General features: G+C 37.2%; 1 protein-coding gene across 1 annotated transcript in view; it reads right to left on the bottom strand.

Annotated features, from left to right (window-relative positions):
* Positions 1–12,941, bottom strand: part of OTC (ornithine transcarbamylase) — a 65,080-nt gene extending 52,139 nt beyond the window's left edge. The window contains exons 1-2 of the mRNA XM_066356562.1: positions 12,761–12,941; positions 1,127–1,265 (exon numbers count right to left, since the gene is read on the bottom strand). Of these exons, the coding sequence (XP_066212659.1) occupies positions 1,127–1,265; positions 12,761–12,837 (216 nt within the window). The 5' untranslated portion in view covers positions 12,838–12,941. The remainder of the gene's footprint in view (positions 1–1,126; positions 1,266–12,760) is intronic.
* Positions 12,942–25,423: the final 12,482 nt, after the last annotated feature.

Below are 25,423 nucleotides of genomic sequence, written 5' to 3'. Positions count from 1 at the left end.
CATAACACTTAAAGATACTCTGTTTTCAGTTTGTTCTCAGTAACTTGCTGAGCTAGCGAACTAGGTAAGAAAATTAAGGTTGTTTAAAATTTTCTCAACCTGAAACCAACTCTTTTAAAAAAAGCTTTTAAACAAGCTTGGAATACAAAAATTATTTCACAATTAAGCAGTCTAAATGAAGCTACTGTATTAATTAAACATGTTGCAAATATAAATTGCTAAAAATGAGGAATAATGATTACAGCTAAGAACCATATCTCATCTTTTCTCCTACTTGGTTACCATTTAATTGTTTCTTTGCTAATCTAAATTTTTAAAACACCGTCACATCATTGTAAAGTTTTTGACAGTATCTTAATAATCATATATCTTAAATGCATTTGCAGTTGAAATTTGAAGAAATATATATACAATATATATATCCTATTTTTAATTTGATAGAAAACACATAGAGAAAAAAAGGAGGTATAAAAATAAATTATTTCTGGAGAATGATCCTTCAGGTTCTGATCTAGTTAATAATGAATTTCAACATTCTACATGAAAGACGTGCAATGACTTATTGAATAACTGATTTTTATGCTTTTTATATGCTTGTACTCCCAGTGATAATCAATTACCTTGACTGTGTGGTTTCATTACTTGTTACTGATTAGGAATTTTAATGTGTTTTCATTTCCTTCTTTTTTTGTAAGGCTGTCTTTTTTTTTTTTTTTTTTTTTTTTTTTTTTACAGAGAGAGAGTCAGAAGGAGGGATAGATAGGGACAGACAGACAGTCAGACAGATAATAACGGAGAGAGATGAGAAGCATCAATCATTAGTTTTTCGTTGCGATACCTTAGTTGTTCATTGACTGCTTTCTCACATATGCCTTGACTGGGGGAGGGGGGGCTACAGCAGACCGAGTGACCCTTGCTCAAGCCACCGACCTTGGGTCCAAGCTGGTGAACTCTGCTTAAACCAGATGAGCCCGCACTCAAGCTGGCGGCCTCAGGGTCTCAAACCTGGGTCCTCCACATCCCAGTCTGATGCTCTATCCACTGAGCCACTGCCTGGTCAGGCGTAAGGCTGTCTTTTTAAAAGTTGATTGGTAGTAATGGAAGGTAAGATGAAAATGCTACATACTTCTCCTTTCTGTTTTATCCTAAATTTCAGATCTGCTGATAGCCATAGCATATACTTAATTTCTTCTCCTGTAAAGTTCTTTAGAGTGAGGAGATCACGACCCTTCAGCTGTACTTTATTTTGCAGTGGTTGTCCACATCTACAAAAAAAAATTAAAAAAAGAAATATATATATTAACAAAAAAAGAACATGTCCTATGATAACTCATTGTTTTATTCTTGAAACCAAACAGTAAATCCCATGAAGCCTTATATGTGTCTGCAAAGTGCTAATGCATTGAAAATGTAATGGCTGTGGTCAACATTTTAGATACCTTGTATTTTAATTGTTGAGAGAAAATAATTTGAAGAAAATAGTTGGATTCTGTTTTGGTGCAACTAGCCATGTGGCTTTGATACTTACTAGTTGTGCAACCTTGGGAAAGCTATTTAATCTCTCCTTTATAGGGTTGTTGTTAAGATAAAATGATTTAATACATGGAAATCAGACAGTGTCTGGTATATAATAAGCAGTTGATAACTTTAGCTATTATTAAAATCATTAGATTGTGCAATCAGAATTTGTAATATACATAGAATAGAAAACAATGTCATTCTTTTTTTTCCTAATGTCCTTCAAATCTATTTTCAGAAACTTGTTCTTTTAACTTGTCCCTGGGCAAACACAATGGACCCTGTGGTTTTTGTAGTAGTGTTCAGGAAAAATAAAAAACTCATCTACTTGTTTTATTCCCTCAAAAAATCTCAGTAAAATAATGTGTAATAATAAAATTTTTTTTTTAACTTTAAGAAGTGTACTGCAAGTTAATTACCTTTTCCCTTCTAGCTCATGCCTAATTCAAGCTGGCCTCCTCTATAAGCAGAAGAGAGTCCATAAGCTATTTCTTCTGATTCCCCTTTTTTTAGTTCATTCATATAAAGCTAAAGGAAGGTGAGGAGTTAAAGACCAGGCAAATTCTGGTTCTATTCTAGTGATCTATCGGTGGGATAGGCACTTGACGCTGACTCTCTCATGGGGTGCTTTTCAGGGTCCCTTGGAGAATTTTCTGATCACTGGGAATTTCTCACAGCAGTCCTTGATGGCTGACAATTATATCTCCTCTGCCATCCAAGAGACCACCCTCAGACTCTTTTTGCTGACATCTCTTCACCCCTTCAGCAGGTCTTGTGGTCATGATGCTAGGTCTCTTTCTCATTCCATATTAGTTCATGGGAAGCCCTTTATGTTCTCTGCTTTTATAAGAGTCAGGTCCATCCCAGTAAAGACTTGTTTCTTGCTCTGCCATAAAAGCAGCTAGCCATCCAGTCCCTTCTACATTAGATTTCCCAGATATAGGTCTGAGATTAGTATACTCTATCCCCAAGCTCTCCTCTTGATTGGTGCCATTGGAGCCACTGTCCCTAGGCTTGAGATATGGAAAGAGTACTCCTCTATGTGGTGAACATTGTACACTACAAAAATGCTCTTCAAATCTACTACCTGTTTCTTGGTTTCTGCAATACATATTAAAAGCCACAGGAAGTCACCAATGGGTTGCAAAACTAATTCTTATGTATATCTTTTGCAAGTCCTGTTTTAGTGGTATGGTAACTAACTTTGGAATGAGGGAAGAGTCAGCATCTATTGTACATGGGCAGAAACTAAGACAGAAAGAGTCCCATTTTGACATTCTGTTACATTATGATGACAATAATTATTATTTGAAATGATCGTTATATAAAGTAGACATTTATTTTTTTAGTGTTTTCAGTGTTATCTCTACTTAACAATAATTAGTACTGTATACCATTAGAAATTATGAATAAGCAAGGGAAAATTGTGGTTTACCACATGTATTAAACATTAATTTTACTATTAAAACAATTGTCACAAAATGATTATACTTTAATTCCAACCTAAGAAAAGAACTTGGGCTACTTGAGATAAAGAAGAAATACTCTGGTGGATTTATGTATGTCTTTTTGCAATGATGATAAGATGATAGGTAGGAAAATCATAAATTCACTTAATTTGTTTCCACTGCATGATGTCAAATAACTTAGACAAATGAGTATTTTACTAAATATCCAACTTTCTTGCAGAGTTGATTTGTTCATTTAGTGTTAAGTAGGTGAGTAGACTTTTTAGTAGACGATTTATGAGATTAAGCCTTTCAAAGTTTCTAGTTATTAAGGAAAGGAATCTTCATAACTATGGTTGGTGGGTTAGTTGGCTAATGACTGATTGATTGATTTAACAGAAGATACTAATGACATAGTCAACTCCAATAGAGAGTAGCGTTTTCAACTTACATGTGAGTCAAAATTTTGGTTAACATTTCTATTTGAAAGACATAACATTTTTTCTCAATTATTAAAATAAGTGAATATATTTCATATATTTTCCAAATGGAAATTTCTTTAGAACAGCAGACCTCATATTTTTATTACAGACCCCTAATATTGAAAAAATTTGAAATGGAATCTACAATATATATTAGTTTATTTATAATATATGTGTTAGTATCATAATAGATTATATACATAACAAAACATAAAGAAAAATAAATAAAATTAAAAGCTAAGACTAAGAAGAACCAAATTTCTAAAAAATAAATTATAAATATAAAATATATTTTGCTGACTACAGAATAGACCTTTATTTGCTTCCTTCTACTGGAACCCTGGTATAATGCTTACAAAACTGTCCAAGGTCTGGACAGTATTAGTCAGCAACTTAATAAGTTTAGAGACATGGCATTAGACAGGAAATATTTTTACATATGTATGTTGGTTATATGTCTAATTCTGATAATGCTAATTAGTGATAATATTAAGCAATACTTAGAGTATGCAAGTACTGATATTTTTGAGAAGTAAACCATTTGACTGATATTCATGCATTTTTCAGGGTCAACTGGATTTGTTTTCTGAGGATCTGTAAACAGGTTAACATGTCTGGCCTGGAATGGAGACATGCAGCTTCTTTTTCCCCAATTCATATTTAGTTTAGTTTTGAAAATATTTTTTTTCTTCTGGAATAAAGTCCAAGAAATATAAAGTCACAAAAAATAAAACTTTTTTGATTGTGTCTTACAATAATACATTAATATTTCTTGGCTTAACGCTTCCCCCAATATTATTTTTAAAAGGGGAAAAAACTTTTTTGGAAAATTCCACTCCCCAGGAGTCAAGAAATTAGGGAAATATCACTGTACCTATTAGACTCACATATATCAACAACAGGAAAAACAATTTATGAACTAATTTTGAGGCCTTATTTTTTGCTGTAGCTCAGGCAATAGACTCTTGCTTATCCCAGAGCCCATGAAAGCTGAGTCTCCAAACCGTTAGACTTAAGGGATTCATAACCCTTCCCCAATATCAGCCCCTGTAAGATTTTGTTGTATTACTGCCTTCTAATAATCACAGGACTATTTGTTTCATTTAAGAAAATATTATAGGCCCTGGCCGGTTGGCTCAGTGGTAGAGTGTCGGCCTGGCGTGCGGGGACCCGGGTTCGATTCCCGGCCAGGGCACATGGGGGAGGCGCCCATTTGCTTCTCCACCCCCCCTCCTTCCTCTCTGTCTCTCTCTTCCCCTCCCGCAGCCAAGGCTCCATTGGAGCAAAGATGGCCCGGGCGCTGGGGATGGCTCCTTGGCCTCTGCCCCAGGCGCTAGAGTGGCTCTGGTCGCAGCAGAGCGACGCTCCGGAGCGGCAGAGCATCGCCCCCTGGTGGGCAGAGCATAGCCCCTGGTGGGCGTGCCAGGTGGATCCCGGTCGGGTGCATGCGGGAGTCTGTCTGACTGTCTCTCTCCGTTTCCAGCTTCAGAAAAATACAAAAAAAAAAAAAAGAAAGAAAATATTATAGAACTTAGAAGTGCAGTGTTGTTGTTGAATAACAGAGAAAAACAATTAGAACTAAAATTTTTTCAGGGAACTAAACTACTTTCTTCCCTGTCCATACAAAAAATTTGGAAAATAACAATGAAAGAGGAGGATCAACAACACATTTAGCTACTTCATAAATGCTCCAACTTACAGTTTTTATTACCCATATAGAAGACAAATTGCGTTTTTTTCTAATTTTTCCTTGCACACTTCAAGAAGTTTCTAAGTTGGAAGTGTGGTTAGAGTTCAGTTGATAGTTAAGATTAACGTTCTGCTCTTGAGAGCACATTATGAGATGCTGCTCTTTTTATTTCTATATTGGCAGATTTGAGTTTAAAAGTATAAAGAAAACACAAACATCCTGCTTAAATCTTCGTTCTTGTCCAGACCTTTCATTTTCAAATATATAACAATGGAAACTTTATTTCAAATTATTTTTCTTAGACCACAAGTGATCAGAAGAATACCTCTTTTGACTCCAGTCTCCACATGGCAGCTGCTGATAATGTTGCCCTGGAATTGCACCTCCAATAAATGGTAGCAGATAAGTTAAAAAAAATTCAGACATTTCTGGCTTTGAACAGTGGTATAGGACTGTAAGTAACCATTAAATCTGAATAACCAATGGGAAAAATCACAATTATTCTATGACTTTAAAAAAATTGTCAAAACATTAAAAAAGTCTTTTATTGTCAATATACATACATGGGGAAATTAAAAAGATAATAAAACTGATATATATTTAGTACACTGTAATTTAAAACATTAGGAACATTGAGAGTTATAGTGTTTTATTTCTTTGGAAGAAACTCTTAAGAGTATTTTGAATGGTGCATGCCATCTTCTTTATCATATAACTTAAGATACTGAACAAGTATCCTTTCTATGCTTTGGTGAATTGTTATATTCCTTTTTAAGTTTGAATCAGCTTCCAACATTTTATATTTTGCATTTTTAATATTATGAAATATCTCTGAGAATTCCTTTAATGTGAGGTGTTTGGCTGGCAACACTTCCTTTGGAACATCTTCATACTTTTTGTCCCAACCACTTTCCTCATTTATGTCGATAAGTTTGTCTTCACTAAGTTCCTCTGGCTGCATATCTAGAGCCTCTCAAATAGAAGCAGGGTCGATAATCCCACAGTCAGTTATTTCTTTCATAAACACATTTACATTTTATTCTAATTTAACCACCAGTTCTTTTTTTTTTTTTTTTTTTTTTTTGGTCTGCTGCATTTTCATTTCTGTTGGAAAATTCCCTCTTTCAATTATTCATCTTTATGAAATGTCATTCGGGTTTATCACTGGAAGGAAAGAAGACAGCACAACTATGTTTTTTGCTGTCTGTATGTGAACGGAATAACAGATGCAGTGAGCAATAACCAACAGACTTTGAAAGAAGGGATGTAATTGATCACTAATCATGATGTGCATCTGTTATTTACATAGTGAATTATGAACTGAAGAGCTAGCAATGAAGTTTTCACTTTATGCAACTACTCATAATTAATATACCATGACAACTGAAATTTGAACCGTATACTTGGAAGACTGGACTTATTTAACTAAACTGTGGTAATTGAAATTCCTGCATATAGGGATCAAGCAAAGGAAAGACTGCCTGTACTCCAAATGCTATCCCATTTATAGATTCTTATATACCATTCCTTCTGTCCAGAACACTCTCCTCTGAGTTATAAAGGCTGGCTTTTTCTCTTCTTTATGCCAGAGGCTTAAATACCATCTCCTGTAAGATTTCTTCCCTGACTGTACTCCAAGTTGCCTTCATTTTGTTCATAACACTGATCACAATTTTTAATATATATTCATGTTTCTGTTTATTGCTTACTTTTTATCTTTTCATTGGATTATATGATCCGTGATGTCAGGGATCCTGTCTATTTTATTAATATTTATGCAATGCTTATTGAAATGACTGGGATATGTCCCTGTTCGGTTGGCTCAGTGGTAGAGTGTAGGCCTGGTACATGATGTCCGGGGTTTGATTCCCGGCCAGGGCACACAGGAGAAGCACCCATCTGCTTCTCCACCCCTCACCCTTTTGCTTCTCTCTCCCTCTCTCCCTCTCTCTCTTCCCCTCCTGCAGCCATGGCTCAATGGAGTGAGTTGGCCTTGGACACTGAGGATGGCTCCATGGCCTCTGCCTCAGGTGTTAAGAAGAGCTCAGTTGCTGAGCAATGGATCTATGCCCCAGGTGGGCAGAGCATCGCCCCCTAGTGGATTTGCTGGGTGGATCCTGGTTGGGGCCCATGCAGGAGTCTGTCTCTGCCTCTCCTCCTCTCACTGAATAAAAAAGAAAAAAAGAAATGACTGGAACATAGTAGGCATTCAATAAATAATTCTCAAGTAAGTGGATGAATAAATGTCTCTGGGGCAGAAGTAAGTCAATTTGTATAGGAATGAATTTAGAGATGTATCATAATGGATTTTAAAACTGTCCTAGATATAATGACAAAACTATAACATCAAGAGCCCCAAAACAGAATTTGTTTTAATGCAATAGCAAGTATGAGCTGTGGCCCAGACCTGAGGGTCATGGAAGAGAATTGATTGAAGCCTATTGTATTGCTAAAGCTGAAATCTCCAAGGGCTCAATCACTCTAGTACAGTATTTTCAGTACTGGGAATAATGATTAAGCATATGCAAGTTTAACAAGAAGGTTATAATCCTGGATCCTAACTGAATCAAATACAAAAACCCGGAAAACTGATGAGAGGATGTGATAGAACAAGTTTTTGCCCATGGCAGCATGAGAGCCAAATCCAAAGTACCATGATAGTGAACTGTACCAATATTTGGATCTCTCTCTTCACTAACCCCTTTTGGAAAGAATATGTCTCCAAGGTTCTTAGGGACCAAAAGGGTGGAGAGGCAGATACATCATATTGGCATGTGAGGGCCTCAGTGATTAACTAGAAAAAAATTAATTGTACCTCAACTGGTAAAGGAGGTCATACTGTTTACACAATTTAAAAATCATTAGGGTAGTCACCACCTTTCTCAGTTCTATCTAAGAGGTGGGGCAGGAAATGTTCGCTTGGGAAAAAGAGCTATTTTTTTATAGATATTAAGAGCTAACCAGGAAAACTTATCACTGGAAGGAAAGCAAACACAATGGTCCCAGTTTAAAGTCCTATCCTGTTTACTATCTCCTCATAGCACCCTTGCGTTGGCCCCACAACGAGACTGCCACACCTCTTTCCTAAGCTAATTAAAAATCAGAGAAAAGTGGAAGAGCTCCACAGTTACATTGCGCTGCCATGTCTCTGCCACAGGACCTTTTTTTTTCTATTCTATATCAAGCAGTCTTGCTTTCTGGTGATAAATCGAAATAGTTAAAACCACTGCATACATGGCTATTAAGTTCTCCTCGAGACCCCATACTGTAGTTGGAGCACCCAAACCAGGGCAAGAATAACTATTTTAGTGTTCCCATAAAATGCATGGTCTACTTGTACTTATATGTGTCTTTTTGGTAAGCCAGACTTAAGCCACATTATCATGCCTCAGCCAACACATAATAGGGAGAATACAATATTGGAGAAAGCAATGGGAACCACACATAGATTTTCCCTCAAAGCTGTCATTGTCATGGCACACTGGTTAAAGTCAGAATTTTTTTTAAAAAGCAGACTAGTCCCTTGTATTAATTTTATCCTTTGAAAAAATCATTATAAAGTTTCTCAATCCAAATCACTAAATGCTAAGAATTTAAACCAAAGTAATAGTAGATACATATTTTAGCTTTACCCAAATACCTTCCCAGCTAGAAAATGGAAGGGCATTTTCTATTGAAAGAATGAACCTTTTATTGCTAGAGTTTACATTTTCCAACTCTGACAAATTGTTTGGAGCATGAGGGAAGACCTGGATGTGTTCCCTTGTATAATTGCATTTTTTTGGAAGAAAAAGTGCTTAATTTGAGTAAAATGTGGTCAGTCAGAAACAACTTTTGCCAGAGTAGGAGACAATTCAGCGTTAAATGATACTTTGATCACCATGGAGAATTTGAGATAAAGACTTTAGCTTCTGGAGACATAAGAGAAGGCCAGTGGCCCTTATGGCTGAGATTTTTGAATAGAGCGGTGGTTTTAAATATTCAAATTCTAATCCTAGTTCAACCAAGACCTTGGGAAGATAATTTCCCACCCTTGGCCTCAATTTCTCATATGAAAAATTAAGAAAATGTACTAAAAGTCAGTGATCCTTTATTTCTTTGTTTTCCACAACATTGATAAAATTCATAAATACAAAATTTCCCACAGGCTATACTGGAGTGATCAAATTCTCAGTGGCCTAATCTTAGTTCTATCATATTCTGTCTATCTCAAGAAGGCATATTACAATGCATGCAAAGGAGAGTGACTTTATTTTCACAAAACTCTTGAATTTTATCCTACTGATTTAAAAAAGCACAAAGTATTTTTAAACTTCTTTATTATTAGCAATGATAACAATAATTTATTAATAAAACTTTACTTAAAACCTTTCTCACTGTGGCCACATATTCACATGTGGTATAAATTACTCTTCATACATGAGTGACTAGATGGTTTCTAAAATACTTTAGATTGTCAATATTGTAAAATTGTGAAATTTCCCCTCCTCTGAAAATTGAAGAGTGAGATGATGGTTAGCTTTGTGCAGACCTACTATTAAAGGGCTGGAAACACAAGACTGATGAAAATCGGTGGCTAGCTCTACTCTTTTTATCTTAGTTAAATTACTATAAAAAAACAAACTAGAAATAAAATCCAAATTCTACTGTTGACCAAGGGAAAAATTATGATCTCATTCCATCCTGGTCTTATGTAAAGTTTTCTGAAATCAAGAAATATGTTTTTTAAAAGGCATTCATTTTTACTTATAACAGAAAACACTAATAATCAAAGAGGACTGTTTTCTCTCCTCTATACAAAAACGAGGGTGGACTGTCATCACTTCGTCTGTGTCCACATGTGTATAGATGGGCATGACTGTAGGATGAAAGGAACATAATGAGTTATGTAAGCCCTTAAGGGAGGTCTGGAATGAGATATCTGAAAATCAGTCACCTCTAGCTCCAATCCATAACCTCCATAGTATTGGGTGGCTCAGCTCAATATTTGCTGAAGACATTTCTATTTGTGAGATAACATTGAACTGCACTTACAAATTGGTCTTCTCTGATTAAAAAAAAAAAAAAGATATTTTGTAGTGGCTTCTTTAAATGATGTAAGTGGCTTCGCTAATAGGCAACAAATCATAGGACACTGTCTATTATCCAAAGGCAGCCAGGCTCAAGAGCCGCGTTTGTGAGATGAAAAGCCTATGGATTTGTTATTTTTGGCAGTCTTTATGTCTGCTCCTATTGATTCTATAGAAAATAATAATAATAATCATAATCATAATTGGCTAAAAATTATTGATCCAGGAGCCAGCATGGATGGCTTCAGCCTCACTAAAGCTATTACTTTATCATTTCTATGGTGACATGACTGCTCATTTCAAAACTGTGTAGTTCCTGTTTTGTAACATTGCCAAACCCTAACTACGTATTTTCTACTACTCCCTTGTGGTAAACTTACATGCTAGGTTTAGTAAGAAGGGCCTTGCACTTTTCCCAAGAATGATGGGGGGGGGGGATCAAATATTTGTGAAAGCCTGAAAATCAAAGTGAAAGTACGATAGAGACAGAGTTGATAAGGAGCTTTCCTCTGTCACTGAGGGGTCATCAAAGGCTATAGGTCTTATTGGAGATCAGCAATTATGATTTTATCTAGATGGTAGGTAGTGTGGCTAACTAGAAGAGTAGAAAATAAAAATACCCATGCTGCATGAGAATGACACTGTTTCAATATTATCCCATTTTTCAATAAACCCTCATGCTCTTAAATTCCAAATAACATGAGTGATTTTATGTTTTCACAGTTCCAAATAGCAGGTATGGATTTGGGCTCATTTAGCCATACTTTTGCCTCAGCCTTCACTTCTTGTGAGAAATGGCTATCCAGGAATTTCAGAATGGTAGTCTGGGGTAGCTGCATGTGGACAATAGAATACTAGTAAATATCAAAAAGACCAAATGTTTTGAAAAGGTTTTGCAAAAATTTAACCTGTAATAATTATTTTTTAAATATCAGTCATCACTCTAGTTTTCAAATAAGAATATAAGTTTAAGTTCCAAGCTCTGGCTATTCATTCAGTTGACTGACTTCAGCTCAGTGATGATTCTTTGTTAAAAAACTTTGGAATGAAATTTTATTACATTTTGATCTGATGTAACTCAGTGAGATCAAATAATAAAACTGTCACTTTACAGTTTTGTCAAACATTATCTCACTGATTATCAGTAGACTGTGATTTCCTGTGTCTAGAATAAAATATCTTATTTACCTTATTCCCCACGGTATCTCCAACACCTTGCCTAAGGTGTAGCACAAAGTAGATGCTCAAAGCATACTTAGTAAATGGATGACTGAACTCTATGGTAAAAGCAGAACAGGTTATACTTTTTTTCCTAGGTGAATCAACATCACAGAAAAGTTTTGTGACTTGCTCAAGATCATACACGCAGCAACTGGTGGTGCCAGGACTTGAACTGAGTTTTTGAGACTCCAAAACTTGAGCTTTCCTACAGATTCTTGGATGTATGGTCTAATTCTGACATTAATTGGTAAACTCCATTATCTCTCTGGATTTCATTTACTTTATCTGCATATTAGGAGAAGGAATTATTCTGTGGCTCTGAGGTCCTACATAGGACTAATACTAAGGACTTAATTTATATAATTTACAATGACATTCTGTCTCCTGAGAGTTTTATATTCACCAAAGAAGTTATGGAGTCCAGAGAGCTCAGAGCTATGAGGAGGCCCAGAGAAGGGAGGCCAAGGGCCACTGTCACAGACTCACCTCCTAACAATGGGAAGTACCTTCACATTAGAAGCTTCCTTCCTTAGGATGACAGTGAAATTGTTACAAGGTTAGTTTAGGTTGTAAAGAGGCCTGGGTAAAATGCTATATGATTGTTCACATGTTCTAGCTACTCTAGAAGCTTTCTGGCAACAAAGTCCACAAAGCTGTGGTGACCTGGCTCACACAGCTCACCCAAAACTTGTTCCCTTCCCCACAGACACAGTATGCACCATTTTCCACCATATGCTTCATGGCTATACGCTGGATGTAGCTTTTATAATGAATCCAGTGGAGACAGACTCCTTTGCACATGCTAGCAAGAATTTCAGGAATAAATATCTAATTTGGATTTTATTTTTTAATCATCTTTTTTTCATCATGTATAAGGTTCCTTTGCAGCAGCTTTGTAGATATCAATCTAATTGCTATTTGGGGTCTGTTCTTTTAGAGAAGTGACTAATCCCCATGCCCTAGACTGAGTTATTGTTTTCAAGCAAACCCATTGAATCAAGCTGAAGACTCTGTGTGAATTAGTTTCTCTATTTTTTTTCAACTAGTTGCTTATTTAGAGTCTACAGAAGTGGATGATATCAAGAACATTTATTCTGTTATACCTGCCACAGTCCCCCCCCCAACCCCCAGAACACAATGAAATCTGATTATAGAGGACTGAGCAATGAAAGCTCAGCTGAAATTAGAGGCTGCTGTCTCTAACAGTTGAACCTAGCACTATATCCTGCAGAAAGGGCCTTTTTAAGGCTGCACTCTTCAGCAAAATAGATAAATTTCATTTATCATCATGGTTTCTAAATCAAACTCAAATCTTTGGCCATTGTCACTTACCGAAAATTTCGTACAACGAAACTGTGACCATTTCTAAAAGCTGCGTTGTTCAACAGGGTCCTCAAATTAAATAACATCTTCTTTTGTAGCAAAAAGGACGATTCTATACTCTTGAGACTGCCTCACCAAAGTAGTCAGTGAGGTCCACCTAAAAGCTAAGAATGCTTTTGTTTGCAGTGAGAGAGCAAAGGTAATGTTATCCTTCAACTACCTTATCAAATTCCCCTGTTTAGAGATATTACAGGGCAGGGTTCAGGGGTATTTGAACTTCAAGCCAAGTTCCACCGCTTTGTAATCCTAACTCTTTTGGTGCCTGGATTCCTCATTTTTCATAATATAGTTATACTGTCACATACTTGTACAAAATCAATTGACAAGTGCTCATGGGTCATACAATATATGCAAGGCAATGCAATGCTGGCTGCTGCGAAGCCATATAGAAATAACTTATTAAGAAAATGTGAATTGAAAGGCTTTAATCACTGTAAAAAAAAATAGAAGGCTGGATAAAGAAGATGTGGCACATAAACACCATGGTATACTATTCAGCCATAAGAAATGATGACATCGGATCACTTACAACAAAATGGTGGGATCTTGATAACATAATATGGAGTGAAATAAGTAAATCAGAAAAAAAAAACAAGAACTGCAGGATTCCATACATTGGTGGGACATAAAAACGAGACTAAGAGACATGGACAAGAGTGTGGTGGTTACGGGGGGTGGTGAGGGAAGGAGGGAGAGGGGGAGGGGTGAGGGAGGGGCACAAAGAAAACTAGATAGAAGGTGACGGAGGACAATCTGACTTTGGGTGATGGGTATGCAACAGAATTGAATGACAAGATAACCTGGACATGTTTTCTTTGAATATATGTACCCTGATTTATTGATGTCACCCCATTAAAATAAAAATTTATTTATAAAAAAAAAAAAGAAAATGTGAATTGGTATGGTAGTGCCAAACCCTAGATGTAGACATGACAGCCCCGAGTATTTCCAGTGATATCACCTTCCTACCTCTAATTTCCAGCCTTTATCCAAAAACAAATAGAAATATGTATAGAAAGAAGTGCTTTGGAAACTTTTAGCTTTAGGGTGTGTGTGTGTGTGTGTGTGTGTGTGTGTGTGTGTGTGTGTGCACGCTTGCGTGCGCGCACACGTGAAGAAGCTGGAGTGTGGCTAGAGGTATAATAAAAAGCTCTTGTCCTGGGGTTTCCATTGTGTCTTGCGTATAGTAGGTCTTCAATAAATCAGTAGCTGCCTATTAATTCTAGCAGGTACTCAGAATCAATAGAAGTGGAGACAGTGATAGAGTGATAGTACCATATGTTTATCCACTGGCAGCCTCTTCAGATCACTAAGGGGCCATCCAAAGCTTCACATTCATTCATCATTCATTCACTCATACATAAATAGGATGTTTTCAAAATCTATTCTCTGTCAGATACTGGGTTAGCCTAGAATTTTAGAGGAGGAAGATGATCTCACCTTTGCAGAGTTTACAGTTTAATAAGGGTGATAAGACTTGTAACTAAATATCCATAACACAAGCCCATAGGAGAGGTCCTGCTGAAGTGCTACCACATAACAGGAAAGGGAGAATGCTCTAAGCTGGGAAGGGCAGGAGGCAGGGGAAGAGGGAAACAGATGGTGGGAGCCTCTTCTGGTCAGTTTATTCGATTAGCAAACCCAGATAAGGCCTTGCTAGAAGTTTATGTAATGAAATAAGTATTATTATTTTTGTGTGTGTGTGTGGGTTTTTTTGTATTTTTCCGAAGCTGGAAACGGGGAGGCAGTCAGACAGACTCCCACATGCGCCCAACCGGGATCCACCTGGCACGCCCACCAGGGGGCGATGCTCTGCCCATCCTGGGCGTCGCTCTGTCGCGACCAGAGCCACTCTAGCGCCTGGGGCAGAGGCCAAGGAGCCATCCCCAGCGCCCGGGCCATCTTTTGCTTCAATGGAGCCTTGGCTGCAGGAGGGGAAGAGAGAGACAGAGAGGAAGGAGAGGGGGAGGGGTGGAGAAGCAGATGGGCGCTTCTCCTGTGTGCCCTGGCCGGGAATCGAACCCGGGACTTCTGCACACCAGGCCAACGCTCTACCACTGAGCCAACCAGCCAGGGCCTGAAATAAGTATTATTTAAAAACCAGCTATGGCTACTTTAGGGTCAAGGATGGTTGTGATGTCATAATTAATATCAGCAGGGAAATCAATCCTGACAGTGTTCCCTTCTATTTATGGAGAATAATGTGGGATAAAAAGCAAGAAAGGCCAAAATTTCTGAGCCTCTGCCAGATCTTCTGTTTCAGGCAGAAGCAAGTGTTTACAAAGGCATGGAGGTAAGAAGGTATAGAATGAATGCTCCAAGTGAAAGAACAAATTAATGCTGTTTGAAAAGACCATAGAGCACCTTTGAAGAGGCAAACTGGGCCAGTCAGATAGGATTCAGAAAACAAAATTGGTCTGCGTAATACAGGGAAGGAAACTGAGTGTTTTCAGGGAGACTGGACGAAAAAGAGTTCAAATTGCATGCTAATGGAAGCTCCATATCTCCAGTCAGCTATGCTACTTACACAGACAACTTGCATGAGCAATATTTGGGAAGAAATATCTGCAGTGCTGTGGTAGAAAATGTGAGCAGCACTTCTAAGATGTCAAACCAATTCAGAAATTCTTGTAATTCTATGAAGGTGCACACTCAATCCACCAGAGGGGAAAAAAACAAACAAAACAAAACCTAAACTACCCACAGCCCCCAGAGATATTGGAAGAGAGGAGCTGCCCCACAAGTGGGATGAAGTTAAAAGCAATTTCACTTAATCACAAAAGACAATATATCTTAGCTGACATCTGGGTCACATATGGAATAACAACTTACAGGGTTTGTCATTTGTCCTCTCATTCCATGACTCCTGTAATTCCTCTTCAACTGTTCGGTTTGGCTCCCTACCTAGTTTCCTTTGCCATTCTAGCCCTCCATTCATTCATTTTTCTCTGCTACCAGCAACAATGATAACAGCCATGATAGTCCAGATCTCTGTGCTGGGTGGGCTTTAAGGGATGTAATGATTAAACAGGAGTGACAAGACCCTTCCCACATAAAGTCCATTATTTGGAATGACTCAACGGCACAACTTCTGTATCTGTCCCTTAACCCCATACATTCTAACCAAGAAGGAGGGGATTATTCCTTGCTTCCTTGCTTCAGGCTCCATGGGACCTCTAGCTTGGCTTGCTTCTCATCCAGCTTCCAGCATTGGTGGCAGGAGTAGGGTCTAGATGGGGTTCTTGCAGAAGGTCACACTAATCCTTGAGGAAGAATTAAGAAATTGTCAAACTAGAGGGAACTACAAAGGATATTACAGCAAAGGAAGGAACTTGTAGGTAGATCCAGAAGAAGGAACAAATAAGGCGTGTTGGTTAGCAACAACTGATTCGTAATTGGCGGTGTGGATAAACTCCATAATTGACCGTTTAAATGAAGCCATGCCACCACCAAGAAATTATTAAAAAAAATTTTTTTAAAAACATGAGTGTCTCTGTCTTGTTAATGTCCCCTTTGCATTATTCTTCCCCCATATACCTGCCACTTCTTAATGCAAGCATCCACAGCTGTCCACCTGAGGATAAACTCCCTATACTCCTTACCTTTGTGTGGGCAACCACTAACTATGTTTTACTCATTCTCCCAAACGTATCCAGTGGGACTGAGCCTCAGTTGCTCACAGTAGAAACCTGATCATCAGTGTGCCCTGTATCACTTGTCTTCCCGCATTCCCCTACCAGTACTTCCCGGTATCATCTTCCAAATAAACCACTTGAACTCAAATGTTTTTCTCAATATCTACTTCTGTGGAAACTTAATCTTCACACAGGTCTCAACAATTTTTCAGTGTTCTGTTTCTTGTTATCTTCCCTTAGCCCCTCTTATCTCTGATTTAGTAATTGGGCTTTCAGTGTGAACATCTTTGTCCTCTAGATCATAAGGAACCCTCACTCTCAGACTTAGTACTGGTTACCCAGTAACTGGTAGTGTGCTGGTAAATGTTTAATAACTAGATCTAAAAACAAAACAAAACACCAAAACACCAAAAAAACAAAACAAAACAAAACAAAAAAAAAAAACAACCAACTCTGATCTAGAGCATTGACTGATTTCTCTAGTGTAGTATAATTATTCCTACCACACTATGGCAAGATTTAAACTACCATAGGGCCATCACTAAACAGAGTCATGAAGAGAGGTGTAAGATTGGCTCTTATAAACCAACTAGTACACCATCCAGAAATGAGGATTTTCTCAAGATTTGAAGTCAAATTGTTGAGGGCCTTTGAAAGCCATATTATGGGGTTAAGAATTCAATCTATAGTCAAAGGAAGATAAATAAAATTTTAGAGTTGGGGCAGGCAAGGGATATACATGTCATTATCTGCGTTGTGTTTTGAAAACTCTAATCCACCACCATAGTTTAAGAGGTACAGTGGGGAGAAAATGGAGACAAAAAGAAGTTACTGTTTTATAAGGGCCTGAGCACATACTGAAATTGTTGAAATAGAAAACGGGATGGATACAAGAGAGATATAGGGATTAGAATCCACCTATCAGATAGTTGATTGGTGTTGAAATAAAGGAGATGGAGTGGTTAATGAGACTCCAGAATTTTAAGTTGTACTATCATATTTGAGTCTAAAATTCCAAATAGCTAAATTGGGAATATAAACAATGTGAGTTTCCTGACATTAAAGCTTGTGAGCATCATGTATTAACATGCAATATTTCTGTGAAATTGCTGTTGTGCCTCCCTAGTAAAATCTAAACACTAAGGAGAGAATCATTGTGATATAAAAGAAAATTATGGGAAGAATGTTTGAAGATCAAATGTGATCTCTGGCTGTGTCACTAACTGATGGTGAATTTGTCCAATTTACTTGACTCTTCTAAGATCCTCAGAGTCCTCATCTCTTCAACTAAAGGTTTTATAAAATGAGTTATTACACTGCTTGAGAAACTTTAACATGCTAACCATGAATGAGGTACAGTGTCTAAGAGTCTCAGTATAGCTATTGCCAAAGGTCTATTGCAAGTTTGAGCTCTGTACCAATAAGACATATGGCTGATACTCTGCTACTGCAGTGAGAAGCTCTCTTTATCTAGGAATGATACTAATTACATAAATACTTTTGATAGCTGGTTTTCTGGAATCTTTAAGCCCAGGGGTCCCTAGACTTTTTACACAGGGGGCCAGTTCACTCTCCCTCAGACCGTTGGAGGGCCAGACTATAAAAAAAACTAGGAACAAATCCCTATGCACACTGCACATATCTTATTTTAAAGTAAAAAACAAAACGGGAACAAATACAATATTTAAAATAAAGAACAAGTAAATTTATTTTTTTTATTTTTTTAAATAAATTTTTATTAATGATAATGGTCAAATAATCTTTGATAAAGGGGCCAACAACACACAATGGAGAAAAGAAAGCCTCTTCAACAAATGGTGTTGGGAAAACTGGAAAGCCACATGCAAAAGAATGAAACTCAACTACAGCCTGTCCCCGTGTACTAAAATTAATTCAAAATGGATCAAAGACCTAAATATAAGACCTGAAACAATAAAATACATAGAAGAAGACATAGGTACTAAAATCATGGACCTGGGTTTTAAAGAACATTTTATGAACTTGACTCCAATGGCAAGAGAAGTGAAGGCAAAGATAAATGAATGGGACTACATCAGAATAAAAAGTTTTTGCTCAGCAAGAGAAACTGATATCAAAATAAACAGACAGCCAACTAAATGGGAACTGATATTTTCAAACAACAGCTCAGATAAGGGCCTAATATCCAAAATTTACAAAGAACTCATAAAACTCAACAACAAACAAACAAACAATCCAATAAAAAAATGGGAAGAGGACATGAACAGACACTTCTCCCAGGAAGAAATACAAATGGCCAACAGATATATGAAAAGATGCTCAGCTTCATTAGTTATTAGAGAAATGCAAATCAAAACTACAATGAGATACCACCTCACCCCTGTTAGATTAGCTATTATCAACAAGACGGGTAATAGCAAATGTTGGAGAGGCTGCGGAGAAAAGAGAACTCTCATCCACTGTTGGTGGGACTGTAAAGAACAAGTAAATTTAAATCAACAAACTGACCAGTATTTCAATGGGAACTATGCTCCACTCACTGACCACCAATGAAAGAGGTGCCCCTTCCGGAAGTGCGGCGGGGGCCGGATAAATGGCCTCAGGGGGCCGCATGCAGCCCACAGGCCGTAGTTTGGGGACCCCTGCTTAAGACCCTAAGAAACCACAGCATTTATACCCTTTAGTTACAAGCTCTGTAACTGGAAATGAACGAAGAAGCACATATTACTGTCTGAGATCAGTAGTCATACTGTGACCATGAAGAGAAGCAGCCTTAGAATGAAGCTGTGCCTTGGCAGAGTGGAAGAAGAAAGAAACCTTGGTCACTTATACATCATCTAGTTGCCAAATCAACCAACTTCATGATTCTCCTTACCACTGGACACCTTGTTATGTAAAACAATAAATATAATTTTTCTCTAAATCACTCGATTGGAGCCTTTGTTACTTGCAGACACATGCATGCTGATAATTTGGCTTAGATTTTTGAAGGTTTATTTCTCATGAAGAACAGGTCGATAATGATGCTCTTCTTCAAAAATATGGTTCTAGTTCAGAACCAATCATTTATTTGTTGAATGACATTGGTAAATCAGTTTTTTTCATCTGTCAGTGAAAACAATTTTCTTATTCTGTCCTTTCTTCATATTTTGGTTCAATGAATGTACTTGATATGTTTTGTTATTTTTAATGTTTAGGCTGGATTATATGGTAGGTATATGTTTCACTTTAGAAGAAACTGCCAAAATATTTTCAAGAGTGGCTATATCATTTTACAGTTCTCCCAGGAATGCACGAGGGCTCCAGTTGCTCTGAATCTTTGTCAGCACTTGGAATTATCCATATATTTCATTGTTGCCATCCATATAGTTATGTAGTAGTTTCTATTTGTCCTTTTAGTTTGCATTTCCTTAAAAACTAAAAATTTTAAGCATCGTTTTTTATGTTTATTTGCCATCCATATATCTTCTTTGGTGAGGTGTCTGTTAAATCTTTTGCCAAATTTATTTTTAATTGAGCTGTTTATTTTCTTATTGTTTAATTTTGAGACTTTATATATTCCAGATACAAGACCATTATTGTATGTACTTTTCAAATATTTTCTCCCAGTCTGTTGCTTGTCTTTTTGTAGGGGCATATGGATGTCCAATTTTCCTTTGCTTAAGAGCCTTTTATATCCCAGGTCATATACACTTTACTGAAGAATCCACAAAATCCTTTTGTGTTAATGTCCCACTGCTTCAGAAACTATTCATCTGTGTCCTATTGTAAGAATGTATTTTTATGTGGTTTGGATCTGCATGGGAATTGGCAAAAGGAAATAAATTAGAATTATGATAGTAAAGTAAATCACCCACAACCTGGCTACTACTTTTCTCTCCACTTGTATATATGTCACCCACAGAGCTCCGTCTTTCCAGATAATCTGAAAATTACTTTATAATTAACAGATGGTAATGAGACTTTGTCAGAATATTGATTCAGGGTGTTTTCTTGCTATTCCACTGCTAAGTATTTGTTAAAACATGCAGGCCCTAGGGAAATTGTGAAATCAGTGAAGCTTATCTTTGATTCCTTCTCCACTCCTTTTCCCACCATACCCTTTCAATTTAGGTATGTGAAGAAGGTGATCAGGGTCTTACATGAAGACTACATTTCTGAATGAGAGCATAAGGTGCTGATCATCAAATTCAAGTGCAATCTCTCTTGTCATATAAACTACATTTTGTTGAAGCCACTCTTCTGTTAATTGTTTACTCTGGCAGTTGTTGATTTTAAGCAGAGCCTAGAATTTTTCAGAGCTTAGTTAGGGATAAAATCTCAAGTTTTCATATGTAGTGCTTTTAATTTTTTGATCTGGTAAACTTTGGCATTAGAAGACAGGACTAGGAATTGCACACACAATTTATGAAGCGGAAAAAGGTTAAGTAAATATGGCTAATGATCTAACCTTTCTGTCAGAGGCAGATGAGGTGCAAAAGTAAGGTTATCTTTCATGAGTGCCCTGTTATTTGCTCAAGCTGCCACCCAGAATCCTAGAGACATCTCTTCCCCCATAGGCTGATTCCAATTCCTCCCCTGGGAAGCACAGAGGTCAAGCTGTGCATAAAGAAGATTTATTAGCTGACCAAAGGTTATTGGATATTAAGCAAACAGGGAACTAACAGAGGTTCAAAATTCACCAGTGTCTCAATGATCATCCATGATGCTCCTTAGGATTGCCAGATAATTCTAGGATCTGAATGATGTGGAGACGCTGTAAGGCTTTGCTTCTTACTACCCATGGCTTGTCAAGAAGAACTGCCCAATAATAATTTTCATAATGATATTCTTCTTTTGAGCCCAGTACACATATTCTGGTTGTTCTTAATATCACTACTTGGCGAATGCCTCCCCTGCCTATTTCTAGTTCTTGAAGAAACCTATGGTCATCTTTGTGGTTATTGCCTCTGTCTAGACACTAGTTGGGGAAGTCTTGATCTGTTCATGATTGTTTTATTAGGCCACATCTGCTAAGCAATGTGAGGGCTCTGTCCTCATCTGAAGTTGCTAGCTAAACACAGCCTTTTTCTTTTAAGGCTATCCACTGGTAACAAACAATTCTGTGACCTGCAAAGATGGGACGTACCCAGGTCCCAGAAGATACACTACAAGAATTATGTCTCCCAATCAATAGAGAGAAACAATCTCATTTTCCAGGAGTTTTATTGACTATTTGGACCCTGAATCATGGAGATTGGGCAATCCTAATTACTGATTTCATCCTCCAGAATTCTCCAGCTTGAGTTCAGCATCTTCCTGAGAAACAAGGAGTTAATAGACTTCCAGATCATCCTCATTTGTTACTCAGTGTATTACCATTAAGAAATAAGTAAATCAGCTGGAAGCCATATAAGAAGAATTAATACAAGGATTTGGAGAGTCAGTTAATTAATATTGAAGGCCTATTTATTGTGAGAAAATTTCTTAGCCTCTCTAAGCCTTAGTTTCCTCTTATGGCTCTTCTTATAGCAGCTCCTATCTTATGGCTTTGTTTTGAAGATGAAATGTGATAATGAAAATAGAGTACTGTAGCACAGTACCTGGCTCAGTGTTCAATAATTGTTAGTTTTTCTTAGTTATTAACATCAGCACCTATAGTGAGAGCCCCACCCCATCCCACTTAGTTGTTGACTTATTATAGTCACTTTCCCAGAAATAAAAGTGTTCAGGTGTCCTGCCTTCTTTTTTCATCATTGTCCTATAAACCAGTGATTTTCAACCTTTTTTGTCTCATGGCACACATAAACTATTTACTAAAATTCTGCAGCATACCAAAAATTATATTTTTGGCCAATCTGACAAAAAATTTGATTCATTCACACCCCACTTCTATTGTTGTGCCAGCTGTTGCCAATTTTTATTTGAAAGATTAAAGGAAAAGACGTCAGTGCCCCTGATTAAATAGTCAAGTATTGCATTTTCTAAAAATTCTTGTGGCATACCAGTGTGGCACACTGATTGAAAATCACTGCTATAAACTAATAAAACAAACAAACAAACAAACTACCAGTATTTCTCAATGAGAACCTATAATGTTTTCTTCTCTCTTTTCCATCCCTCCTCAAATGATGGGAAAACCATGGACTTTGTTCTCCCTCAGTACTTGAACTGCTTCAGTTTTTAAGTTTCTAATCTTTTATTGTCTGCTACTATTTTCTTTCTGTAACCCTGCCAAGGTAGCCAACCTATTATTCCATTTAAGATGAAAATGAGATAAAGTAATTAATGATTACTAAGTGCTTTGAAAATACAAAGGACTCTAAATGCCATGGGTTGTTATTGCCTTCCAGTATAATGAAACAGTATAATAAAAATGGATCATAAAATCTCTTTGCTACCATGGTCACTACTGTTTTTGCAAGTTAAAAATTATAGTCGCAGTCTGTTTGTTTAAAGCAATGAGGGATATGAAAACAATTCAGTCATTTTCTAAAGTAGGTGTTCCTGGTCAATTGAATACAAAATTATTCTAGAGACATTAGTAAAAGACTTGGCAAAGTCCATGTGAGAGTAACACATCATGATCACCTTCAGTTTCTAATGACATCACTGACTCTTCGCCCATCCATAAGCTCTTTTTCTGCAATGAATGTGCTACTCATATATCTTCTGCATGTATTAGTTTATATCACTACCAGGTGTTTGTTTTCATGCATCATGCATCATAGCAGCAGGACACTGGCCAGAGAAGATAAATAATCCAGATAACCTTGGATTAAGTAGACTGCAAAGTGCACATGCATTATTGAGTTTAGAAGAAACTGGTCAATTTAAAGTAAAACCTATTTGCTAGTTTCTCTATTATAATCATAAACGGGACAGTATTTTAAACTTGCCATGTGTAACTGCCATATCTGGAAACCCAGCTATTTCTTTGTGTTTGGGAAACCTAAGTATGTAAGGAAGATTTTACAAATGATGAAGACATATGGAGGGACACAAAGAATTGGATTTTTGTTAGAGGATCTAAACATATTAACAACCCAGGATTTAGGGTTCTTTTGAAACAAAACTCATATAAAAGTATTTAACAATTTTTTTTCAGAGACAGAGAGTCAGAGAGAGGGATAGATAGGGACAGACAGACAGGAACGGAGAGTGATGAGAAGCATCAATCATCAGTTTTTTGTTGCGACTCCTTAGTTGTTCATTGATTGCTTTCTCATATGTGCCTTGACCGTGGGCCTTCAGCAGACCGAGTAACCCCTTGCTCGAGCCAGCGACCTTGGGTCCAAGCTGGTGAGCTTTGCTCAAACCAGATGAGCCCACACTCAAGCTGGCGACCTCGGGGTCTCAAACCTGGGTCCTCTGCATCCTATTCCGACACTCTATCCACTGTGCTACTGCCTGGTTAGGCAGTATTTAACAATTTTTGAAATTTACTACAATTTTCAGAACATTCTGTGCTATTTTTTTCTTCCTGAAAATGCCCTCTGATTTGACAAAGTAATGTTGGCACCTGACATTTCCCCTTAACTTTATTAAGTAAGTATAATTAAGAGTTATTTGCATTCAATTATTTGGTTATCTGGTTCTTTGATTGTGCTTTCTCTTTTCATCAATACCAATTTTAGCTTCATTCAATCAAAGTAGTGAAATAATTAGATAGATAAGAGATTTAAAGTCAAACTGATGCACCAACCCTGATAAGATCTTAAGGCATTCTGGAATATTAACTTCTTTTATCATTGTTTTTCCTAGGTTCACCTTGATGTTTATATACATTTTCACATTGGGGGGATGTTTACTGAAAAAGCTATTAAAGCCAACATGAACTGTCAAAAGCCAATTAATGTTAAAATGGTTCAATATCTAATATTAAAGGAATAACTCCACAAATATGACTTGTTGACCTATGTAGAAGTTTCACATATAATGAGAAACTAGGTGAAAATAATAATTTTAAAGTTTTCTCAGAAAGAAAGTACTTAGACTATGCATTTATTAAACTTTTAAAGTAAGCACAGTAGCTTTTTTTTTTAGCATAGTATCTTCTTTACTAGATTATTGAGAACTCGGACATCACTGGTGTTAGACATAGATCAACCCTGAATATCTTAGTCCAGTTCTCTCCTTGAGAGGACCAGAGAAGTACAATGACTCACAAAATCAGGTAGGGAGGAAGAAAGAAAGAGAGAAAGCAAGTGAGAGAGTGAGAAATAGGAAAAGGCTTCTGGACTCCTAGTGAAAGCTCTTTCCATTACTTATTAACAGAAAAGTAGGGGCTTTCACTCTCCAGCATCCAAACCTCCTCCATTTCTAATTGTGTGAATCTTAGTGTACCATCTTAGTATAAAAATCTCCTTTACCTCTCTTAACTCACTGCAAAGCCAGGCTGTGGCACAGGATCCAGCACATGTTCTCACCTGGGACTTTGAATCTCGAAGGACTAAAGAAAAAGAAGCAGTGAGATGAGATCTACAATGTTGTGATCTACTAGCATTTCTTGCTGTGTCCTGTGGCTAAAACACTCTTGTCATGGTGATTAGGCCTAGTAATGGCTGTGGACTAAATCAGTAGCAACATCCTAACCCAACGTCCAGTTGCCTTGTCTCCCTACTTTCTCTATCTTTGCCCAAGCATTCCTCTCCAGATTTTCTGTTAATTCTTTAAGTTTCTCAATGATTTCCCACTGTTGGGCAAATGAGTTTGTAATATTTGTATTTTTTTAGTTTGCTCACTTTTATTGTTACAAAATGGTGCTGGGCATCTCCAGGTATATGTGGTCTGGGAAATTGCAAATTACCTTTCTACTTGGGAAGGGTCATTGTTTTTCTAATGTTTGCTGGAAGAGGGTCTTTGTTGGGCCCAGGTAGTTTTGAAGAGAGAGAGAAGCTATGTTTTCAGAGTGAGAGAAGAAGGTGTGCAGATGGGAATCCAGAGCTGGGGGGCTTTGCGAGTTCTGGTGAGACTGGTGGAGCATTTGATTCTAGGAGGAACCAGAGAAGATTCTCCT

The sequence above is a fragment of the Saccopteryx leptura genome, chromosome X (assembly GCF_036850995.1).
Source record: "Saccopteryx leptura isolate mSacLep1 chromosome X, mSacLep1_pri_phased_curated, whole genome shotgun sequence".
Taxonomy (NCBI): domain Eukaryota; kingdom Metazoa; phylum Chordata; class Mammalia; order Chiroptera; family Emballonuridae; genus Saccopteryx; species Saccopteryx leptura.
Note: the sequence above shows the minus strand (reverse complement) of the source record. Positions and strands in the feature narration are given on the sequence as shown.